The sequence below is a fragment of the Bombina bombina genome, chromosome 2, assembly GCF_027579735.1.
Source record: "Bombina bombina isolate aBomBom1 chromosome 2, aBomBom1.pri, whole genome shotgun sequence".
NCBI lineage: Eukaryota > Metazoa > Chordata > Amphibia > Anura > Bombinatoridae > Bombina > Bombina bombina.
This window is the reverse complement of record NC_069500.1, coordinates 166,611,565-166,630,579: the sequence shown is the minus strand read 5'-3', so window position 1 is coordinate 166,630,579 and position 19,015 is coordinate 166,611,565. Positions and strand designations below refer to the sequence as shown.

The window sequence follows — 19,015 nt, the reverse complement described above, 5'->3', positions numbered from 1 at the left end:
TTTGTAAACACAGCCAGCAGAAGAAATTACACTCCCAGTGGGATATAGCAGAGATAAGGTAATAAAATGTTGATTTTCCATTGTTCTCTCCAAGTACTGGTGATTGTTTTATGGACAGATATAAGATAAAGAAACAGGTATATTTGCACAATGTGATAAAGTAATGAGATCTGATTATACCTACAAGCTCAACCCATTTTATTAGGTTGTGGCTTCAAAACACAAAATCAGAGCTTTAATATACACAAATAAACCTTAAAAAGCTAGTGGTCATACATTTTTTACTGTGCAGTTGGTAAAAAAAAGCAATTGCAAACACATTAAGGAAAAAAATATTTTACAGTATACTGTCCCTTTAACTCTGTCACACTTTAGGTGGCAGAGAGGCTAAGTAGCTGTGGTGTTAAGACCGCAGCTACTTAACTTTCATTTCAGACCCGCTTACGCAAGCCTGAATGCTTAGGCACCGATGCTGCATCAGCAGCTTAATAAATGGGGCCCAAAGAGTTTGTACTAGTACATAGATTTTTGAGATTGATAGAAAGTTAAAAGTTAATACATAAAGAAATGCCAGTAAAGAATGTGCATGACATAAAAGCCAGCTAGCTGTTTGCCACTACTGATTGTACAGAGACATCATTATTTTATTCTTAGTAATCATTTGTCAATCTAATATTTAATAAGATAATATTGCCAGCATTTATGCTTGATCAACAATAGTAACATCAATAATGTTTCCAAACTAACTTTTAATAGATTTAAGAACCCAGCAAGAATAGGAGATATGCCGTGTCTGATCTGCTGTTGGATAACAGTTTACAGCAGGTGTTTTGGATTGCAATGAACGAGTCAAGCATTTCTTAAGATGCTAAACACATTGGATGTTTTTGAAGTATGTAGTTTACTCACACACTTTCTAAAAGGAGCATCAGCAAAATATTCTCAGATGGGCTGAATGGGACATAACACTATGTTGAGTTTGAGTTGTTGAGCTTTCTAAAAAGGATGATTTTGTTTTTTGGAAACAAAAAGTGATTGATTGAAACAACTGTGGTTAAAGTGAGTCAATAGCCAGCGTAGGAATATACAGACCCAAGTGACAATAATTGAGTACAATCACGTCGTATAGGGGTCTATAATTTTAATTAATGAAAACAGTACAGGGACCTATTAGAGTAAGGTTTAAATTAAAGTTGTACTTCCGGATGCATTGTGTTTCCACTCCAAAGCCGCTTTTTAGCCAATTAGGCACAGCATATGTGCATATCCTGCAATCTTTGGCCATGCCCTGCTTAGGAATGGCATGAAAACATACCTGGTGCGCAGTTTTAACTAACTTCCTTTGCTGAGGTTAAACACATAAGGCCTGATGATCAAATTGTGCCGGCCTGGAGAGAAATCATAAAAAGCGTTTGGGGACTTTTTTTTAACTTTTATATTGCATAACCTTGCATAGGTAGACGAGCAGCTCTCAAGCTAAAATTTGCCCTTCTAAAATTCTTTGAGGGATTTCTTAAATAATCTCACCCGAACTGAGAGCTTTTGATCATTGGGTCTATAGTGAGAAACCAGCAATAAAATAGTTCCATTATTACAACTCAATGAGCAACCTATGTTCATTAATACATAAGACTAGTTGGAACAAATTTACTAAATGGCTGCAGCTGTCACTGAAAACAAACGGTACTCACAAAATATTTGAAGTAATTTAGAACTGTTCTAATGTTAAAAACAAAACAAAAAGGTTTTCTTAAGAAGTCTGATGTTATCTCTTTCAGTACTTGATCACAGTGAATCCTCTGCGTGTTTTTCTTTTAACTGGCTTAGTAGAAATTGCAGCGTGTTTTCTTTAAACGGAATGTTAATGGATATTACTACTTGAATCTCTAATGCTCTGTCTTCTGTGATCTAAAATTAACCCTTTGTGTTATTTGTGTAGTGGTGCTTTCAGGGAGATTGTGTGCCTTTTGGGACCTGGCCAAAGAGCATAGATGGGGACTGGGGACCATGGTCTGTTTGGGGTGAATGCACCAGGACCTGCGGTGGGGGCGTCTCTTCTTCCATAAGACACTGTGACAGTCCAGCGTAAGTAGCTAAAGTAAGCCTGAGCCAATTAAAAGAACAATTTGGATACTGTTTAGAAATGTGTTATTATGTTAACCAATTTACTTTTTCTGCACCTCAATTTCATTACATGTGTGTACCCCAGAAAATATATATTATAGTATTTCAATTATCAGTTTTATAGACACAGCTAACGTGCAGTATTGTATTCCATGGCATTTTAAGAGCATTATTTTGATCAATTAAACTGGTTCATGTAGAATTATCTCATTTTAATTTAAAATGCATGCATTTTACGCTACCGGCTGAAAGATGAAATTTACATCATACAGAACATTTTTAAAGAACTGAAAACCTTGGAAAAAAAATCAGTGTAATCAAGAACTGTACTTCTGTAAAATAACAAAAACACCTATGGTTAAACACCAGTTTTAGATGCCACTTCTACCCTGTGGAGCTTACAGTTCAAATTTGTATTGCTTGAAATATAAATTACATTTCTTGAACTAACTGGCCATACAAATTTCACAGCTTCTAGCCCACACAAATTATCAACGTTAGCACACCCTCTATATGTCATTCCAAATATAACACACATCAGGTCTCCTCAACCTGAATGAGAGTCAGAGGCCTTCCTTACAATCAAATTTGCCTTGAGAAAATTCAAATAGGGTGTTTTTTTTCCCTACAGCATTTCATTCCATTACTATTGCATCCATTTAAAGGGACAGCAAAGTCAAAATTAAACTTTCATAATTGAGATGGAGCTTGCAATTTTAAACAACTTTCCAATTTGTGTCTATTATCAAATTTGATTTGTTCTCTTGATATACTTTGTTAAAGAGTAAACCTAGGTAGACTGATATGAGCATAAGAGCGTGTCTATAGCAGTCTATGGAAGCAGTGTTTGTATCTATGTATAACATTGCAATAAACAGTGTTGCAAACACTGTTGCCAGATGACTAAAGACATGAGCACGCTTCTGAGCTCACCTAAGATTATTCTTTAAGAAAGGATTCCAAGTAAATAAAACAAAACTAATAACAGAAGTAAATTGGAAAGTTGTTTAAAATTTCATACTCTATTCAATCTATTGAAGTTTAATTTAGAGTTTACTGTCTCTTTAAATTAGTTTAACCACCAGAATTACTATAAGAGAGAAATCCTGATTTTCTTACCTTTGAATTGGGAAAAGGCTTTACTCCTTCTCAAAAGTGAATGTGGTAAATGGAAAGAAAAGAAAAAAGTTTTTGATTCAGTATTTTTCTTTAACCCCTTAATGACCACATCACTTTTCCATTTTCTGTCCATTTGGGACCAAGGCTATTTTTACATTTTTGAGGTGTTTGTGTTTAGCTGTAATTTTCCTCTTACTCATTTACTGTACCCACACATATTATATACCGTTTTTCTCGCCATTAAATGGACTTTCTAAAGATACCATTATTTTCATCATATCTTATAATTTACTATAAAAAAAATTATAAAATATGAGGAAAAAATGGAAAAAAACACACTTTTTCTAACTTTGACCCCCAAAATCTGTTACACATCTACAACCACCAAAAAACACCCATGCTAAATAGTTTCTAAATGTTGTCCTCAGTTTAGAAATACCCAATGTTTACATGTTCTTTGCTTTTTTTGTAAACTATAGGGCCATAAATACAAGTAGCACTTTGCTATTTCCAAACCATTTCTTTTCAAAATTAGCGCTAGTTACATTGGAACACTGATATCTGTCAGGAATACCTGAATATCCATTGACATGTATATATTTTTTTTTAGTAGACAACCCAAAGTATTGATCTAGGCCCATTTTGGTATATTTCATGCCACCATTTCACCGCCAAATGCAATCAAATAGAAAAAATTGTTCACTTTTCACAAATTTTTTCACAAACTTTTGGTTTCTAACTTAAATTATTTACAAACAGCTTGTGCAATTATGGCATAAATGGTTGTAAATTCTTCTCTGGGATCCCCTTTGTTCAGAAATAGCAGACATATATGACTTTGGTGTTGCTTTTTGGTAATTAGAAAGCCGCTAAATGCCACTGCGCACCACACGTGTATTATGCCCAGCAGTGAAGGGGTTAATTAGGGAGCATGTAGGGAGCTTTTTGGGGTAGTTTTAGCTTTAGTGTAGTGTAGTAGACAACCCCAAGTATTGATCTAGGCCAATTTTGGTATATTTCATGCCACCATTTCACCGCTAAATGCGATCAAATTAAAAGAAACGTTAATTTTTTCTCAATTTTAGGTTTCTCACTGAAATTATTTACAAACACCTTCTGCAATTATGGCACAAATGGTTGTAAATGCTTCTCTGGGATCCCCTTTGTTCAGAAATAGCAGACATATATGGCTTTGGCATTGCTTTTTGGTAATTAGAAGGCCTCTAAATGCCGCTGCGCATCACACGTGTATTATGGCTAGCAGTGAAGGGGTTAATTATGTAGCTTGTAGGGAGCTTGCAGGGTTAATTTTAGCTTTAGTGTAGAGCTCAGCCTCCCACCTGAAACATCAGACCCCCTGATCCCTCCCAAACAGCTCTCTTCCCTCCCCCACCCCACAATTGTCCCCGCCATCTTAAGTACTGGCAGAAACTCTGCCAGTACTAAAATAAAAGGTATTTGGCCCTTTTTTTTAAAAAAAAAAAAAGCATATTTACATATGCTGATGTGTAGGATCCCCCCTTAGACCCCAACCTCACTGATCCCCCACCATACTGCTCTCTAACCCTTCCCCTCTGCAATAATGGGCGCCATCTTGGGTACTGGCAGCTGTCTGCCAGTACCCAGTTTTGTAACAAAATGTGCCTTTTTTTTTTTTTTAATTCCCTTTTCTGTAGTGTAGCTTTCCCCCCCCCACCGAGACCAACCCCCAACCCCTTCCAGGACCCTTAGATTGCATTTTAGTGGGGGGGTTTTTTTCAACTTTTTAACTTTTTTTTTCTGTAGTGTAGCGGTTCCCACCCGCTCCCGCCCCGTGCACGCGCCCGCCCACCACCCCCGTGCACGCGCGCGCTCCCGTGCGCGCCCCCGCAGCTCCCGCCCCCCCGATCCCGCCCCCCTCCACTCCACATAGCGCACCGATGGCCGCCACCCGCCTCCCACGTAAGCTCCCACCCACCAACGATACCGGCCATCGATGTCCGGTGCAGAGAGGGCCACAGAGTGGCTCTCTCTGCATCGGATGGCCAAGGGGGGTTATTGCAGGATGCCTCCATATCGAGGCATCACTGCAATAACCGGAAAGCAGCTGGAAGCGAGCAGGATCGCTTCCAGCTGCTTTCCAGACCAAGGACGTACGCCACACGTCCTCGGTCATTAACTGACTTTTTTTTGAGGACGTGTGGCGTACGTCCTTGGTCGTTAAGGGGTTAAAAGGACAAATATATTTGAATGCAAATGTATTTCTGTTTAACCATAACAGTTTCATATCATTTTCTCACATTAACTCATGACAATTTCATACCACTTTTTATTTTATTTTATATAAATATATAGCAAAGCAAAACTACTTTTCAGGTACTTTAATAAAACCTTTAGCATACATTTCTGAGTGCTGTACATAAGGACAGATAATTGAATTATTATTGTACTATACTAGAAATCACCAGGGGACTGTTACATCATTGAATCATTAGGTGTTTTGTCTATGTGATAACTTGTAAAGCTTTGGGTTTTTGACCTTCAAGAATTTCTGAAAGAATTAAAAACCAAACATTTAAATACAGATTTACTACATTAAGCTGTAAGCTGTATAATATTTTCCAGACCAAAATACTATGTTTTCTTAAAGGACAGTCTAATACAAAAACAAAAAAGTCTGTTAGAAAATGTCATTTTTGTATTAAACATATAGGGGTTGAACACAATCTATCAGCTATTTCCACCTTAAACAGCATTTTGCTTTCCAGCCGAATTGGTCAACATGTTTTTTGAGTAATCACAATGCAAAATGGATCCATGCATTAAAAGCCTCCAGCCACAAACATGTTTTTACTAGAAAAATGTGCGTTACCTTTTTTAAAAAAAAAAAAATACGTTTACAGTAGAGCGGTTTCACGTTTTACTGTTTCAGTACTGTTAAAATCCAGTTTAATAAGATGTCATAAGTCCTAATAGAAATCCCTAGTTGTCTTCTTGTGTTCAGATGTAGCTCATGCCAAATTAAATATCGTAAGAAAATAACAATACTTTTAAAATATTAAGAGATAATTTAAGCATAGAGCAAACATGCCCAGTATACCCATAATGCCTAGATACAAATGGCATTCAGATTGTTTAGCAGTGGTGAGGATGGAATTGGTTTGCAATAGGTTCTTTTTGAACACACAATTGTGCAATCCTATTTTAAAGGCTGGTTATGAAGACAGCTGTATATCACATACTCGGTACAAATACATGTGTTAATAAACATATACATATGTAAATGTATGCCCTGGCCACTGCTGACGAACTACACAATAGAGATGAATAGAGCTTAAATGTATCAATACCATGTATTGTACATCTGCAGCATAATAGAATGATTCCAAATAGTCTTAGAAGATTTGCAGAGATGTCCAAAATACTATTTCTGGGTTTTATCAAGTGTCTATAGGTGTTGAGTATGAAAAAGCAAAACTGGTCACGAAAAGGTATTGAAAATGTGATCTGCACCAATTTGTTTGTGTTGAAAGTAGGGCTTTCTTCTGTGAGCCGTAAAGGAGTGAGGGTGTGGGAAATAGATGGAAACTTGCTATTGTGATCATGTTGAAAAGAAAAGTGTCCTTTTTGGTTAAAAAAAAAAAAGAGGCAAAAAGGCGTCAGCCGATAGATTGTGATCGACCCCATAGTTAGTATGGATCAGTAATACAAAAATGACATAATGAAGCATGTAATGTTTGCAGTAGAATCACTCAGTACATTACTCTTCTCTCTAGGCCTTTTTCGCAAGATTGAATGTTTTATTCTGATGACATACACAAATAAAATGCAGTTTTTTTTTTCCAGACCTTCAGGTGGAGGAAAATATTGCCTTGGAGAGCGAAAACGTTACCGTTCATGCAATACTGATGTAAGTTAAACTGCAAAGATGCAGAACCATGCAACACACTTTCATTTGTAGATTGCTTTCTACATATTTCATTCTATAAGGTAACAACCCTCTTTATAGTCCTATTTATTTTCTTTGTTTTTTAAAGTGAAGGTCAATTTCGATGAATTAGTGCCCTGTTTTTAATAATCCTATTAAAAACAAGGGCACTTTAATTCATTAAAATTGACATTTTACTCGTTTTCTTCAAAAACTTACCTTTTAATCCTGACAGCCGATCCAGCGATTCCCCCAGCCGTCGGAAGCCTTTTCATACGTCAGAAATGACGAATCCGCCTTCCTCCAATCACAGCTTCCCCCCCGGGGGAATCATGGCCAGAGCAACGCTGTGATTGGAGGAAGCCGGATTCATCATTTTGGACCCGCGAAGAGGGCTTGCTACGGGCGGAGGAAGCGCTGCAGCGGCTGTCAGGATTAAAAGGTAAGTTTTTGAAGAAAACAAGTGAAATGTCAATTTTTATTAATTAAAGTGCCCTAGTTTTTAATAGGATTATTAAAAACCGGACACTAATTCATTGAAATTTACCTTCACTTTAACAGGCTGCCCCGACAAGCTTAAATTGCATTACGGTTTTATATTTTACAGCACTTTTCTTTTCAGGGGGACTCGAAATACACACATATATACATACACATATACACAAACATATACTCACATACACACAAATACACAAATACACATACACACACACATACAAACATATACATATACACACACATATACTCACATACATACACATACACACACACACACACACACACACACACACACACATACAAACATATACATATACACACACATATACATATACTCATATACACACAAATACACACACACACACACACACACACATACAAACATATACATATACATATACTCATATACACACAAATACACATACACACACACACACACATACAAACATATACATATATACACACATATACATATACTCATATACACACAAATACACATACACACACACACACATACAAACATATACATATACACACACATATACTCACATACACACACACACATACAAACATATACACACACATATACATATACTCACACACAAGAGTTATATTTAAAGGTCTGCAATATTATACGTATGACGTATATGTTCATGAATTCATGATATTAAAAATCTGTATATGTATTCGTAAAACAGTTACGCTCTAAAAAGGCAAAAGGACAAATTCTCCAAATTTGCCATTCAAGGTATAAGCTAGATCCTTCATACGAACAGCAGATTTTAAGGCTTGAAAATTCTGTGGCAGCAGTTTGCTTATGAAGCTTTCGAGAGTGAACCTCATTTGACTAATGTTACTATTACCAGACTGAACTCTTGACAACTTGTGCATGAAAAATATGTTGCATAAAACCGCTGTCTTATGAAAGCGTTTCTGCGCAGTGTCAGTAGTCATTATCCCTCTAATAATTTAAAAGGCATTACTCCTTGTTGATACTGCTTCTCATAAACAACAAAAAAAAAAGGCTTCTCTCTTCTTATCAAGGTTGAGCTAATTCTTCGTCTGCCTTCCTTGAAGGCTCTTCATTTTTTTTTTGGAATTTTCTTTGTACTCCTCCTCCAGACAACTATTACGTGTGTGTTGCAAGGCAATGCATTCCTGTGTAGCAACACATATTAATTTAGGTGACTTTTTCTAATGCAGACTGTGAAGTCAGTAAATGAAATTTTTGCTAGCAGCTGTTTCCTGGGAGCAGAAATATGCCTGAATATACAGCACAGCAATGCAAGCTCAGGCTGTTCTGTGGGAGTATTTTGGAGTCTTTATTTTAACAGATGTAGTCTCAGTTATTGTGTGTCTTACAGCACCAAAATTATTAGGTTTTCATTTAATGACATAGAGCAGCATTTGGTTTGTGGCCTAAACTGATGACGGCAGTAATGAGGGCCTGTTAACATGTAATTCTTCAGTGAATGTTCAAACTTTCAGTAATTGCCCCAATAATTCTGTTCTGATTATCTTCAGCATATGCAATCGGCATAAATAAAAGTGAGTCATGCTTTTAAGAATTCAGCCTTTGGGCATTATATATATATATTTGTATATAGCGCCACAAAATTCAGTAGCGCTTTAAAATCAGGCCCAGCTGCTTTAGCTGCCAAATAATTCCATATATTTATTAAAGCAAAATTATGGTAATTAGCATGGCCTGTATTTTTTTCCAAGAAAGACGGCACATCTAGCAGTTTGGCATAAAGCGCTATAAGGCACAAGCCAACTAGAACTACAATGTGGGCATTATGATTTGAGAGGTGGTTCCCTTGCATTGTGTTCCCACTCCTTTGCTCTCTAAATTATTTAATTATTAATGTTATTATTAATCAGTTATCCCTGGTTAAAGGGACACTGAACCCAAATTTTTTCTTTCATGATTCGGATAGAGCATGCAATTTTAAGCAACTTTCTCTTGTAAGGTGTATCCAGTCCACGGATCATCCATTACTTGTGGGATATTCTCATTCCCAACAGGAAGTTGCAAGAGGACACCCACAGCAGAGCTGTAATATAGCTCCTCCCCTAACTGTCATACCCAGTCATTCTCTTGCAACTCTCAACAAACAAGGACGTTGTAGGAGAGAGTGGTTAAATATAGCTAGTTTATTTTCTTCAATCAAAAGTTAATTTACTTCTGTTATCAATTTTTCTTCGTTCTGTTGATATCTTTATTTGAAAAAGAAGGCATCTAAGCTAAGGAGCCAGCAAATTTGTGGTTCAGAACCATGGACAGCATTTGTTTATTGGTGCTGTCCAATCAGCAAGGACAACCCAGGTTGTTCACCAAAAATGGGCCGGCATCTAAACTTACATTCTTGCTTTTCAAATAAACATACCAAGAGAATGAAGAAAATTTTATAATAGGAGTACATTAGAAAGTTGTTTAAAATTGCATGCTCTATCTGAATCACAAAAGAAAAAATTTGGGTACAGTGTCCCTTTAAGAGTGGGGGTCCGTGTGTCTATTCCATAAAAAAATTCCGATTTACTTACATTATCAAATTTTGCACAATCTTTTTATTTGCACAATTTCGGAGGCACAGAGTTCACAGTATATATGTATATGCAATTTGTGATTGGCTGATTGCTATCACATGACAGAGGGTCAGGGAAATGGAAGTAACTTTGAAATTTGTAAAACGAAATCTACTCATTTGTAATTCAGAGTAAGTGTTATTGCATTCTTTTTATTATGCATTTGTTGATAATGCAAGTAGTGAATTTAATGGCCGTTAAACTGTTTTTTTCACTATGTATGTGTACTTTTCACACCCAAAAATCACATTATAGTAGTTCTATGTTTAGAAGTGCAACCTCATGCTAAAATGTCAAGACCTTGTATTCTAACAAGTGTTAATAATTAAACTATATATTAGTTATGCATCAGATTTTAGTGCCAGCATCATTTTGTGTTTCAATGGCAATTTGCAAAGGATTTAGTGTTATTCTGCTTGTTGTTTTCATGCTAATTTTCCACTGAAGTAATTTTAACAAAACAGACGCACATACCAGATGATGCCTCATTCTGCTAAAAGAACACAATGTTTTTACAAGTTGTCTGGTAGAATTCACAATTATTCAGACTTTACTTGGCATACCCCTGTGTTTTGCATATTTTTCAAACTGCAATATGTTGAACAGAGTCATTTTTACGTTATTTTCCAAAATCCTACAGCCTTGACATGCTGTGGTAGGAAGTTGAATGAAAATAAGCTATAATTATAGAGGCATTTGAATTTTTATTGTATTGGTTGTATATTACAAGAGTGATAAATATATATATATAAAGGTAGCCTCTTGTAGGAAACACTGTATTAAAAATTCCTATACGATAACTTGCTTGCAGTGTGAACAGGGTATGTACTCTCTTAAATTGGCAATAAAGTCGTAAATCAGAGCATACAATTTTAACTTCCCAATTTCTAATATACAATGTGCTGTGTTCTCTTGGAATCATTAGTTTAAAAACAAACCTAGGTAGGCTTAGGAGCAGCAATGCTTTACTGGGAGATAGCTGCTGATTGGTGGCTGCACATATATGTCTCTTGTTTAATATTAGATGATCTATCTTACATATGGAAGAGCACTATTTAGCCTTTAATTCAAAATGTGCTTGAAAAACTCCAGGCTACTATTGAAAAAAAAAAGCAGTTTAGCTGAAGTAGTCACATACCCCGCTCTTGAAATTTATTGTGAGATATTGCAGGAAGTGCTATTCAAAAAACAAGTGAGACTACAAACACATTTGCATTCTCGCATCAGCTAAGCAAAGAGAGAAGTACCAAGATGCATCATTTTATTTATGGTTCATCTTTTTATGTCTCTGGGCCCATACAGGGCTTCCTAAGCTAAATTAAAGAATCACAAAGAATAGCAAAATGCCAGATCATTCTCCTAGCAATACTTTTCCAGGCCTTAAACATGTTAAAAACAGGCTAGTTGCACTACTGGGCGCTAACTGGTGATTGGTGGCTACACACATATGCCACTTGTCATTGGCTCACCAGAGAAGCCATTGATAAAAAAGGGTTGGACACAGCAACGGTAATAAAACGTGATGTATTTTATAAATCCATTAAAACAATTGATGCACATTACTTCCAAACCAGCTGACGCATTTCGGCTTACACCATACTTATGCCATACAAACAATATTTAAACGGAAGCAAAAATCCATGATGTCATTAAAGGGACATTAAACACTAAACACATTTTTTTCTAAGCATAGTATTGAGGTTATTCCCTGCCTACCTCTCGTCTTGGGAGCTGACATGTTGAAATATACCTTTTACTGCATTCCACTGCTGACCTGTTTGCACATGTGCAGTAACCTTCAAATACCTGCAGTGTAGCCCAGGTTTCATAATGGCAGCACCCATGATGAGAGGAAGGTGCATGAAATGTGTTTAGTGTCTCTTTAAAGGACCAGCTAATACAGTAGATTTGCATTGTCAACAAATGCATGGTAAAAATACAATGCAATGACAAATTTTAAAGTTATGTCTAATTTCACTCCTCTTGTATCATGTGACAGCCATCAGCCAATCACAAATGCATATACGTATATTCTGTGAATTCTTGCACATGCTCAGTAGGAGCTGGTGACTCAAAAAGTGTAAATATAAAAAGACTGTGAAGATTTTGTTAATGGAAGTACATTGGAAAGTTGTTTAAAATTGCATGCTCTATCTGAATCATGAAAGTTTAAATTTGACTTGAGTGTCCCTTTAACTTATTTTAAGAAGACAATACACATATATCTGTTACAGGTATACCTCACTTTACAGCGCTTCACTTTACAGCGATTCGCTAATACAGCGCCTTGTGGAGCTGAAGTTCAACCTCCAAGGATTTTGAAACAGTGCTGTAAATCATTGTGAGATTGTGAGAAAAGTGACTGGCACCATTTTGCTATGCTTAGTTCAATGTTAACTGCATTGCAGTGCAATCTGTTTCTCAGTGCTATAGTCCAGCAAATTTTACTACAGTAATTGTCACTATTTTACAAGTACAGTATTTATTGAATACTGTGCTTTGCTAGTGTTAAACTAAACGTAGCACTATTGCACCCCTAATATATGTTAGTTCAAACATGTTTTTAAGATTTTAAACACTGAAAAGAAAGCTAAAACTGCCTTGTTTCACTTTAAGGCGGTTTTCACTTTACAGCGGGGCTCCGGTCCCTAACCCGCTGTATGAGCGGGGTATACCTGTATGTATAAACACTGCTTGGTGAACAAAACGTTGTCACCTCCACACTGCTACTTATAGTACTCCCTAAAGAAATAATTAAATATAAAGATATTGTATATATTTATCCTTGACAAGCTCCTGACTGCTGTGAGTAATGATTAATACTTGCAAAATAAGCATCAGATATGTAAACGCTTAATTACTTTTATAATGCAAACATATATTTTAAATATGTAAAATATACTGTAACTTAGCTGTTTCATGCTCTTTTAAGATAAAACCTTTTATCCTTTATCATCCTTATTCTCAGCTAACGGATTTGTGACACCATTAGCTTTTGCTCTTTGTGACTGGAAGCACGGTTAAGGTTTTTCCAGCATTAGAACTGTCAATATTCTTGTATACCCCAGTTGCAAGTCCTGATTGGCTCCTGCAAATAAGGCAAGTGTTGGGTACAGTTTACAAAATCACACACACTTTCTTAATTTTTCCAAGACCCCAGAAAAATCACTTGGTGTTTACAGAGCCTTTAACTTTTTCCCTTGTCTGATGTTATTATATTGAGGACATTTGGATAAATCTCTGTAGGTGTCTATTAGTAGGATAGCAAAGTGATTGATTGGTAAAGCACTCTATGTGCTAAGTGAATCTGTCTGACTCGTGCTGGCAGGTGGCACACACCAATGTCTGATAAATACAGCCTCTATTTTAAATATATTTATTTTTCTATTAGGTACTTGGGACTGATAGCAAATGTTTGCTATGCATCCAGTTGGTGTGTGCAGACGAATTAAAAGTATTGCAGAGTTCCCACACAAGAGTTCAGTTGTTTTGACTATGATTGCTTATCAGTTGTACACTTTTGCACACAGTTGTTCAAATACAAAAGCTCAGAAGACAGATGGACACAAGCTTTTTCATCTAATTGAGCTCTAACACAAACAAAATAGTACCACTTAACATGCAATTGATGCATTAAAGGGACAGTTACCCCAAACATTTCTCCCCTTTAAATTGTTCCAAATCATCCATTTTACCTGCTGGAGTGTATTAAATTGTTTACAAGTAACTCGTTTACCATTATTTCGGTATTTGAAATAGCCGATTTAGCCTGTGGAATCCCAACCTACATTGAAAGTTTCTATACTGGAGTCTAGGCCATTGACAAGACTAAGTAAACACAGCCAGCAGAAGAAATTACACTTCCAGTTGGGTTCAGGATAGTTGAGTAATAACATGTTAATGTCTCATTGTTCTCTCTTAGTAGGGAAGCAAGTGTGTGTACACAAAGTGATAACATAATGAGATCTGATATTAACTGAAGCTCAACCCATTGTAATAGGCTGTGGTTTAAAAGCACAAAACCAGCTACTTCATATACACAAATAAACCTGAAAATGCAATTTCTCATTTTATACTCTGCAGCTGGTATAACAAGCCATTTAAAATATATTAAAGGGATAGTAAACCCTAATTTTGTTTCTACATTTTTTAAAACATCATATAAAATTATACAATGATGCCAATAACACCTATTATCAATTTTTTTACATTTACATGCATTTCATAAAATAAAAATGCTGCCAAACCCTTCTTTTCCATTGTAATGCTGACAAATTGGCGAGTTCTACCTAGGTAGAATAAAGATGGCTTCACCCATGCGCATATCGTTTCATTTTTTTCAACGCGTGTGCATATGTCCCTAGTCTTCTGGAGCTTTAGCCGCGCACGTCGTACTGCAGCTCAATGATGACGATTATACTTTATGCGCATGCAATATTTTAGTTTCACAATACTGGAAGTTGGATTCACTGTGCATTGCATATGCAGGTGCCCACAAGTCAGGATGCGCATGCCGAGATTGAGGACCAGCACTTATTTTACTATTCAAATCAACCGATCCGTGCTGTAGCGCCATTTAATGAAAGGCATGCATGCATGAACTGCAACTCCAGCCTACATTAATGGGCGTTGTTACGGCCGGATATAGGAGAAAGCAAAATAATAATTTTATACAATGTAAAGCTTCTTTTTAAGGTAAGAACCATTATTTTTTAATCAATGACACCTTATATGAGTTGTAATGTTTTTTGGAGTACGTTCCCTTAGGAAAGATTTCTAACCCTTTAAGGGAAAAACAATTTCACAGTGTACTGTCCCTTTAAGTTTAATGCATCACTTCCAGTCCTTGCTACAGAGCATTAAGCACCTTCTTTAATTTACTTATATTTCTGCATAAAGCGTTGCCCCCTGTATAGACGTTATTTTTAAATACGTTTTTTTGAAATTCAACACTGCAGTGTTTTGGGGATGGGATACACCCTATCTTGTCTCTTTGGTAGTGCCAAATTAGGAACCTATGTAATAGAGATCTGAACTGAACTTAACAATCACTGCGCAGCATGTGGTAGAATACATTGAAACAGTTCATATTTAAGTATCAAACTTTAAAGAGTTTTTAGAAATACAGTAAATAACAGAGAAACTGGGAATAGGAAATAACAAATATACTGCTTAAAGAGACATAAAACAGGTTGAGATCTGTGCATATCCTAAAAGGGCTAATTAATTAAAAATTGCTGGCAAGTATTTTAAAATAATTTTCAAAGAAAAGCAAAATGAATTACATAGCTAAGCAGGTAAAGTAATTAAAGTACATATATTTTTTCTCTATCCCAACTTGTTTTATGTCCCTTTAATTTTCACTTTGTTGGATTTTTTTTTTTATTAATATTATTAATTTATATGAATGTTAATATTATTGTTTTTTTCTATTTTCTTTTTTGCTGCAAGATGTTTAGTATCATTAAAATAACTAGAGAAACATGTTTTTTTCTGTTTTGTTTGTAAAATATGCAACACACTTTAATAGAGTAGAAAAAAGATTTATGAATTGCCTGAACTTTCATCCATTGTGGTCTTAGACTCTTTTGTACAGCATCTTTGTATAAAGCCTTGATATAATTATTATGGACTTCCAAAAACAAGTCTGTAGCAAAAGAACTTATACAAAAATCTGTGGATGAATGTGTTATTGGTGTACAGTTTAATATTTACACCTACATTCTAAGCAAATATTTTTATTATTTTAAGAATCATTGATACAATTGTCTAGAGAAGCTATAGTCTGCTGATTCAGACATAGTCTGTATAACTTTAATATGAATTAATATAGCTTTAATATGAGATTGCCGATGAGAAAAATAGAAATACATATTTCTTCACACGTAATTTCCAAAATGTATAATATTTTTGTGTTCTCTATCACAGAAGTTCAGAATAATAATTCCTATAGAAATAGATGTTTTTGAAAAAAAGGCTCTTCATAAAGCTTGTCACGTAATTGTAAATGTTTTCGTACAGGAGTATACTAATCACTTGGTTTATTCAGAGTGGTTCTCTTTTTAATAAAGGATTAAATAGAGACATAGGGGCCGATTTATCAAACAGTTAATTGGCCCTAATGCATCATAAGACCGCTGCTCCTTAAAGGGATAGTCTTGTCAAAATTAAACTTTCATGATTCATATAAAGCAGACAATTTTAAGCAACTATCCTTCATTCTCTTGGTATCTTTATTTGAAAAGGCAAGAATGTAAGCATAGGAGCCTGCCCATTTTTGGTTCAGGACCTGGGTAGCCACCAATCAGTAAGCACTACCCAGGTGCTAAACCAAAAATGGGCCGGCTCCTAAGTACATTCAAATAAAAATACCAAGAGAACAAAGAAAAATTGATAATAGGTGTAAATTAGAAAGTTGCTTACGGTTGCTGTATCTGAATCATAAAAGTTTAATTTTGACTAGACTATTCCTTTAACTCATACGCCTCCTCTGAGACTGCGGACAGCAATCCGCCCAATCGTGTATGATCGGGTTGATTGACACCCCCTGCTAGCGGCTGATTGGCTGCGAATCTGCAGGGGGCGGCATTGCACAAGCAGTTCACCAGAACTGCTTGTGCATGTCGGCATTCAGCGATGTCTTGATAAATTGGCCCCATAGAGGCTAGAGCTGAATTATTGGTACAAAACTGATATTGTGGTGATAATGTGTGATCCTTGAAAGCTTCCTCTAAAGAAAGAATGCCCTCTTTTTACCCCCCAAAACAGACAATTTCTATTTTACCCCACAAAAATACCTATATTCTCTCCCCACTTCCTCCCATATAGCGAGACATTAAAGGGACGTGAAACCCAACATTTTCCTCTCATGATTCAGATAGAGGATACAATTTTAAAAAGTTTTCAGTTTCCTTCTATTCTCATGTTATTTGTTGAAGAGATATCTAGATAGGTAGCGTGCACATGTCTGGAGCACTACATAACAGGAAATAGTGCTGCCATCTAGTGCTCTGGCTAATGCAAAACTGCTGCCATATAGTACTGCAGACACGTGCACACTCCTGAACTTACCCTCCTGCTTTTCAACAAAAGATAACCAGAAAACAAATACAATGTTATATTAGAAGTTTATTGGAAAGTTGTTTAATATTGTATGCTCTATCTGAATCAGGAATGAAAAAAATGTGGGTTTTATGTCCCTTTAAGCTCTTTTGAACATCTACTCCTTCCTAATGATGGACATTACTTGGATATTTTGGAATTCTATAATCAATTCCCACCCTGGCTACTGTAACCCATTTAAATTGACACTGAACCCAATTTTTTTTTCTTTTGTGATTCAGATAGAGCAGGCAATTTTAAGCAACTTTCTAATTTACTCCTATTATCAAATTTTCTTCATTCTCTTGGTATCTTTATTTGAAATGCAAGAATGTTAGTTTAGATGCCGTACCATTTTTGGTGAACAATCTGGGTTGTTCTTGCTGATTGGTGGATAAATTAATCCACCAATAAACAAGTGCTGTCCATGGTTCTGAACCAAAAAAATAGCTTAGATACCTTCTTTTTCAAATAAAGATAGCAAGAGAGCGAAGAAAATGAAATAGGCGTTAATTATAAAGTTGCTTAAAATTGCATGCTCTATCTGAATCACGAAAGAAAAAAATTGGGTTCAGTGTCCCTTTAAATAATTGGCTTTCTCTGCTTCTTCCCTCTCTAGTCCACTTAAGTGCATTGGCTGCCATGTTTTCTTCCAGTTACTTTCACAGTAATCCCATATTGAGCATAAATCATAATCCTAACTTGCAAAGCCCTTCCTTACTAGCCCTGACTAACACCCGGTATTCTTTGTTGAGGTGATACCTAGGTAGGCATCTAGAGCACTACATGGCAGGAAATATTGCTGCCATCTAGTGCTCTTGCAGATGGATAACATTCTTTCAAAACTTCTGCCATATGGTGTTCCAAACAGATTTAAAATGGCATGCTCTAAAAAACTTCATGTCCATTCATCAATCACTAATTACTACGCTTTATTATTATTATTATTATTATTATTATTATTATTATTATCGGTTATTTGTAGAGCGCCAACAGATTCCGAGGTGCTATTAACAAAGGTGGAGTACAACAAAACAATTATAGGGATCAAATGGTTAGTGGGCCCTGCCAAGAGTTTCACTGTTGTAGTCGGCTCTTAAGAAGGTGATCTACAAACAGCTGGACTCTTAGGTTTACATGCTAATGGGGTTCAGGGGATAGAAATGGAGTAGAGGAACTGGTATAAAGAAAGGTTAGCGTAGGTTGTATGCATCCCTGAACAGTAGAGTCTTTAGGGAGCACTTGAAGCTTTTAAAACTAGAAGAGAGTCTTGTGGAGCGAGGCAGAGAGTTCCACAAGATGGAAGCCAGTCTGGAGAAGTCCTGTAAACGGGAGTGTGATGAGGTGACAAGAGAGGAGGAGAGTAGGAGGTCATGAGCAGAGCGAAGGGGACGGGAGGGAGAGTATCTGGAGACAAGGTCTGAGATATAGGGGGGAGCAGTGCAGTTGAGGGCTTTGTATTTCAGAATGAGAATTTTTTGTTTGATCCTAGAGGCAAGAGGAAGCCAATGAAGGGATTGGCAGAGAGGTGCAGCAGATGAAGAGTGACGTGTAAGGAAGATGAGTCTTGCAGAGGCATTCATTATGGATTGTAAAGGAGCTAGGCGGCAGGTGGGGAGACCAGAGAGGACAGAGTTGCAGTAATCGAGGCAGGAAAGAATGAGAGAGTGGATTAAA

The 19,015-nt window shown here is 36.3% G+C and overlaps 1 protein-coding gene across 1 annotated transcript in view; it reads left to right on the top strand.

Moving 5' to 3' along the window:
- ADAMTS6 (ADAM metallopeptidase with thrombospondin type 1 motif 6) overlaps positions 1-19,015 on the top strand; it is a 400,513-nt gene that overhangs the window by 294,344 nt on the left and 87,154 nt on the right. The window contains 2 exon segments of the mRNA XM_053701330.1: positions 1,940-2,085; positions 7,069-7,132. Coding sequence (XP_053557305.1) covers positions 1,940-2,085; positions 7,069-7,132 — 210 coding nt within the window.